This window comes from Nanorana parkeri, unplaced genomic scaffold (genome assembly GCF_000935625.1).
Source record: "Nanorana parkeri isolate BGI_ZX_2015 unplaced genomic scaffold, ASM93562v1 scaffold5121, whole genome shotgun sequence".
NCBI lineage: Eukaryota > Metazoa > Chordata > Amphibia > Anura > Dicroglossidae > Nanorana > Nanorana parkeri.
The window spans coordinates 394-6,911 of record NW_017311381.1 but is presented as its reverse complement, the minus strand read 5'-3'; the positions used below and the strand labels follow the sequence as shown (position 1 = coordinate 6,911).

Below are 6,518 nucleotides of genomic sequence, written 5' to 3'. Positions count from 1 at the left end.
TTGTACCGAGTACAGTACTTGGTATCTGAACATCCCTAAAAAAAAACATTATATATATATATATATATATATACTGTACAAACACATATCTGCAAGCGTGTACAAGGCTCTTTTTTTAGACTCTGGTATTTCTATAAATACCATGTTGCCTAGGAAAATAGGCAACATGGTATTTATAGAAAAATAGGAAACATGGTAAAGCATGGGGCAATTATCTTCTTTATATAGGAAAACCTTAGAATCTAAATGGTTAACCAATTCAGCCCAGTGAGGGGACAGTTTTAATTTTCCTAACATGCCAATTTGTTAAACAATTTTAGAACCCCGATAACTCAATGCCACAGGAGAGCCAGAAGCATGATGAAAACAGATGACAAATAAAAATGGCTAAAGCGATATTCTGCTACTTAAAATAGAGACAAGCAGCACAATGCATACTTGTCACAGTAATAGACTGACAAATTGTTCTATCACCTTTTCGTTCATTAGGTTCCAGTGTCTTGGCTTGATCCCTGGTGTACACAAAGCTGTTACAAGAGGCATGTTGATCTTAAACTTCTCAAGCTTGGTCTTAATGGTGGTAGCGACTTTAAGAGGTCCGTGTAAGTCCGGGTGATAAAATGCTTTTGTCAGTTTGTAACTAGTCTTCCATAAATTCTGCACCTGATGACAAACATTTTTCAGAAAACAGTTATTGATTTTTTTTACAGTTGTGTAGGACTCATCTATCATATTGCCAGGCTCAGGGTAATTCTTGTCATATTAGACCAATAAAATTTAAATTGATTTTACAGCAAAACAGCACATTAGTCTTTCTTTATGGAATGGACAGCTCCTTTTCAGATCACTCTACCAAAAGGTGCTCCTTTCTGCTATATTACAAGATTACCTGTACCATTGTGTGCATGAGAACCTCTCATAACAAAAGTGACCCCAATTGCCAAAATAGGCACAATACATGGCAGGTGCCAGGGCAAGGTTATAACGTACCTCCTCCTCCACCTTTTCTGCATTGACCTGTAGAAGAGGACCATTCATCCATTTCTCATAACATGTGCCAAAATGTGCAGCGGTCGTCCATAATTCTTGATAGGGCTCCTTAAATCTACATATTTCAGATATCTGATTGAACATGCTTATTTGCTCAACTCCTAAAAGCATCTCCTCTTTATTAATTAGAGATTTCTGAAACAAAAACACAAGCCTTAATAAGTGAATAACTTCATTTATATTGCAAATCCCTCACCCATTTAAAAACTACTTTCACTGAATTGTCACCTTCAGATTTATACGGTGAAGTATCACAGCACTCTACATTATATACTTTCTAGAACAAAGCAGTCATAAACCATAAAAACGTACTAAAGTTGTGTACCTTTTTTACGAATGGATCCATAATTAGCAGCACTTTTAAAAATAGCTAATGTAAGAATTGTGGAAACTACAATGAGTGAATTGCTACAGAAGAGTGGTCAAAAAAATGCTAGTTTATGGACTACAATTTTAAGTTGGCACATATTAGCCATTAGTAAAACAAGTTTTTGTTTAAGGATGTCTGTCTCCAAGAGTCTAGTGCTTGGACATTCCGCTGCTCATTTGGAAGATGATGAAAAGATAAACCATCTAAAAAAAACACTTACATCTCTTGGGGGAAGGGGGGATCTCTAAGCTAGACTTCCTGAGTTTGCACTTTCTTTACCCATAATGAGTCCCAATTTCCATGTTGAGTTTTTAATTTCATTTATAACACTGAGAACACAAGATGCTGGAATGCACAAATGGTGGCAGGAGGGAACACCCAAAACTAGACAGAAATTATGGCAGGGATGTCTTACAGTTTTAGAACACATATAAGATGATGGTGGCTGACTTGCCCACCACATTCCCCTATAAGTAAAATACCATTTTGAGTAAAATGACACTTTAAGGAACTGAAAAGCACATACATGCCAACCATAATATCGTGACATATTATGGTTGCATATGATGGTGTAATACCAAATTCAGTGTGGGTACGGCCATTTTTAATAATATAGTGCAGTTAGGAAATCCATCCCTAAGCAACTTACTGCTGGAGTATCAAAAACAAAAAAAGTGGCAAAACTGCTGTTTCTTGGTTTGCGATAGCATTTCGGCATGAATAAAAATACAATTATTTTACTTCAATCTGCTCTATAATATAGAAAGCATTACTTTATAATATGGCTGTAGCATATTTCAAGAAGAGTGCAGCTTGCATTAACAAAAATGAAAGCTTATATTTGACTGGTCACTACAAAATGACACAAACACTTTCCTTTCTTCCATTTTTTCCTTTATCACATTTCATCTATCTTCCACTTTCCAGTATCACATAAACACACTTATCTTATGAAACTAATTGGCTAAATATATGCATGAACATTGAGCCCACATACATATTACCAGTAAATAGTAAGCAAACATATATACAGCTACTTTTTCAAGGAAACTAAGCACAAATTTGCATATGAAGAAAATTATATAATGAAAATACAAGAGAGCAAATCTTCTCCTTGAATGCAGAGATAATGCTTAGTGAGAATGATGTATATGTGATCATATGAATAGGTGGACCTGCATGTTCCTTTGACACATGGGGTGTTCGGTATAGCAGGCCAATGATCAGCAACAATGCCCAAAGTACAGAAACCCTATTAAATCCAACAGTTGAGCCAATTATAATAGTTTTAATAGTTTCTACGGGCTACAGTACTTTGTATTCTTATTCCTGCTGTTCTCCTCCACTCTATTCACAAAAATGTGCTGAGCAATGATTTAAGACATGAGCAAAAGCTAATACATGTAAAATAATGTGCCAACTGTGATTTAATAGAAATATTAAGGCTGACTTTGCACAGACTTTGAAACTCAATAGACTATACCCCTAAGAGGGGTACAAGGTTATTAACCACCATATAACACATAATGTGGTGATTGGTTGTTTACAAATTCAGGCCCCCTGACAGATACCAACAGTTGAAATACACAACTCATCAAAACAAGATGCATTACTACATACTGCTATTATTCATTGAGGAACCTAAACCATAACACATAGAGAAATATTTAAGGCACTTATCTATATCAATTTATAAAGAATAAAGAGACAGAAAACATTTATAGAATCACAGCTGGGGACAGAGTCCCAGTAGTTGTTCCTACAATACTCAAACAAAATCTACAATGTTCTAGAAAACTAGAATTGGTAAGAAAGTCTAGACAGCACACTCTCAAGTTTGCATTTAATAAAACATAATATTGGCACTGGGACTGTATGTCAGGTTGCAATTCCAGACAGAATGAGTGTAGGTTACCCTTCAGCAGCTCTTGCAATGTACAGATGCCCCAGGGATTTACCTAACCAAACATGGTCAGATATGTCTAATTACAATGACTAAAGTCACAGCTGACAATAGCATGACAACTGATGTAAATATAATTACTATGCACCATATGATACTTGAACAGCCTTGGTGCAGAGTCTTTATTGCAGTGACCACAACACTACAAAAAATCTGACAGCAGATTCTTAGTTTATAAAGCATATCATCATCACAAAATAGCATGCAACAAAACTTATAAATAAAATTATAAAATCATATCTATGTTACCTGTTTGCATGCTATACCAAGACACTTTAAAAATGATTTGGGCATTTAAACCTACATAATATCCATTTACTACTACCTTCAAAGATAAGTGTTACACAGACAAACATAAAATGATAAAACACGAAAAACCAGACAATGGCAATACGATAGAGCAGGCAGCAAAGGAATTACACTAGTATACAATGCACTGCATTGTCACTCTGTCTAAGCAATCCAGTGCAGCAACATTCTTAAAGACAGCATACCTCTTCCATAAAGTCCTGTATTCTCCTGCTGATGGAGCTGAGCTTCTGTACATTAGAAGTGGCTTCAGTCATCCGGTCTTTCTTCTGGAAGCCTTTCACCTCAATGAGTACATTAGCCAAGCGCTTTGTGAAATCCTTCTGCCACTGTGCGAGCCTTGCCAGAGCCACATCATGCTCCCTCTGCAGTCGTGTCTCACTGACAAAGTGATTGCAAGGCACATGAGAGAGAAGGGGGAGAAGAAATGGAATCTTCTTTTTATATAATCCACTGGCATGCTACTTTTTTTCCTTGCGTTCACATTTAAATTGGACAGAATAATTTAGAGCTGGCTTTTAATTTCAGAGAGGTTAATCACCCTAATAAAGGTCAATCAAATGTAATCTTCACTAAAACTGCTCAAGCTTTCATCACCTGCAGGACTGGTATTATTACCCATTTCTAATGCAGAAAAAAAGAGTGTGGGCTCTGCATTCACTATGCATTGCTAATGCCACATCTCTAGCTGTCATTAACACTTCAAAAAAAATATTAATTCCACTGAAATTATTAGAAAGGTCATTTCAACAATTCTAGGAGGAAAATCCTGTTAAAAAAAATTGTACATCAGCTGTGATACTGGCTTAACTTATCTCTAATCCTTCTCTTCTATTCATCACCCAGCGAATGTATAACAATAGGCTAAACCTCAATTATATTAAACATTACTGGATTTAGGTTAAAACAACAGTGACATTTCCTAGCAGACTGATCTTCTGTTTAAGCTGTGGTGACATCATCAATCCGCCTCTTATTCCTATTCGTTGTATGCAGCCTCTCATTACATTCCCGGTGACACACGGTATGAGAAAAAATCGGCTTGTCTGGTATTCATTACCTGCTGCTAATGATAGGCATGATTCTCTGAGGCCAGGAAAATGTGTTTCCGTTAAGAATTATGTCCTCTTTTGATAAGGATGCATAGTCCATTAGGAAAAGCAGATTTTCTGCCGCCAATGCCAGTTTTTCCTGAGAATTAAAAGAAATGGACCTGCATTTGCATTAAATACACCAGCACAGAAGGATAGAAGTGAATGGTCTTGTTGAAGGTTTATCAGTATTGCTTTAATGCTTAACACATTGTAAAAGCCCCACTTATGGCCCCATTAGAAAAAGCACAATCAACTGTGACCATATGCATTAACATCTCCCATTTCTGCACCAGCCTAGTAATAAAGACTTCTCTGGGCTATACTTTCAAAGCGCTATCTTTTAAATGGGAGAAATATTGTGATAGCACAATCATATCTCAAAATAAAGAGGGATATGGAAGTAAACAGGCCAGCTGTTTTCCAAACAAGCCTAAATGCTGCCACCGTAAAGGAAGATAAATTAGAAGCAGTGCAAGATAAATGGACACCTTAAACCTCACCATAATGAGCTTGATAACCTTAGAAAGCGTGGTATCACCTCCATACAGAATCCTATTTATAATCCAAATTGACTTATCAACTGCTAGAAATGTGACAATATATAAATAAAGTGGGATTTTACCCTTCAACTTCCTGCAAGTTGTATTACTATTAATATATGCTACAAGCTTTCTCTCAGTCACTGTCACCAGTGACGCTCATTAACCATATGTCATTGTGGCATTTTCACAACATCGTCTGCAGAGTCGCTGCTTGGCTGAGCACAGAAGAACATAAGTAATGCGACAAAAAAAGGTGCATTAAAAAATTAACTGATAAAATGCGTTATGGTAAATTGAAAAGAGCCAGTTTGGTTTTTACAATAATCTATCAATCATAAGGTACAAGAATAATACTGTTGTAGGTAAAGTCAACATCTGTAACGATGGCAGAAAATAGTACCTCATATTTTGGGGAGGCAAAGACATAAAAAATCTAAATAAGTAAAAAAAATCTGAATAAAATAGCTGGATAAAAAAATATTGTGCTGTGAAAAATGACTCAAAATACTACTTGCATTAAGGGAAAACACAAAGATGTCACCAAAAATAAACAGAAGTTACCTGAATCTCCGGTAGCTCCACGCTTCTCAGTCTGTCAATATAGTTTTGTAGCTCCACAAGAGCAGATGTTGATACAGCCATGGCAGAGATTTTTGTGACAATGTCATCATACTGCCAGCAAATCTTTCGATTAAACTTCACTGAGGTGGAAGCAACTTTATTAATTATGATATTAGTCAGCTGGTAGGTATGATCAATCATCCGCTGGAAAAAAAAAGAAAAGAAAAAAAGTCAGACAAGGCGACATCTAATCATAGATAAATTCTGTTCCTTTCTCCTACGTGTCACAGATTCTGTCCCTCCTGACCCTTTACACAGCCATCGACTGTCACATTTAGATTCAGCCAGCTCCTAGCTCCTCTTTATCCCTGCCTTAGATCTAAGACTCTTGGCTATCAGGAAGACAAGCGTCACCAGCTGTCTCGGAGCAAGAAGGCAATCAGGTGAATAGTACTTATTATCTTTCATTGCTTTCTGAGGAGTGACAAGATTGATTTGGGACTGAGAACACATCCCTATATCAGGAACAATTACTATGGACCCAGGTTTCCTCCCTTGAACATATGTAAAATTGCCAAGTCTGCATCTCCTTTCCTCACCTGCACTATAAATAAGAGCTTACAAAAATG

At 36.5% G+C, this 6,518-nt stretch overlaps 1 protein-coding gene across 1 annotated transcript; it reads right to left on the bottom strand.

Annotated features, from left to right (window-relative positions):
• Positions 1-474: 474 nt before the first annotated feature.
• On the bottom strand, positions 475-6,093 carry LOC108804093 (dynein heavy chain 3, axonemal-like; the record flags this gene model as incomplete). Its single annotated transcript, XM_018575855.1, has 5 exons — positions 475-663; positions 991-1,185; positions 3,878-4,073; positions 4,753-4,883; positions 5,890-6,093. Coding segments are annotated over 5 exons (915 nt in total), but the record flags the coding sequence as incomplete, so codon positions are not given.
• Between the last annotated feature and the right edge of the window lie 425 nt (positions 6,094-6,518).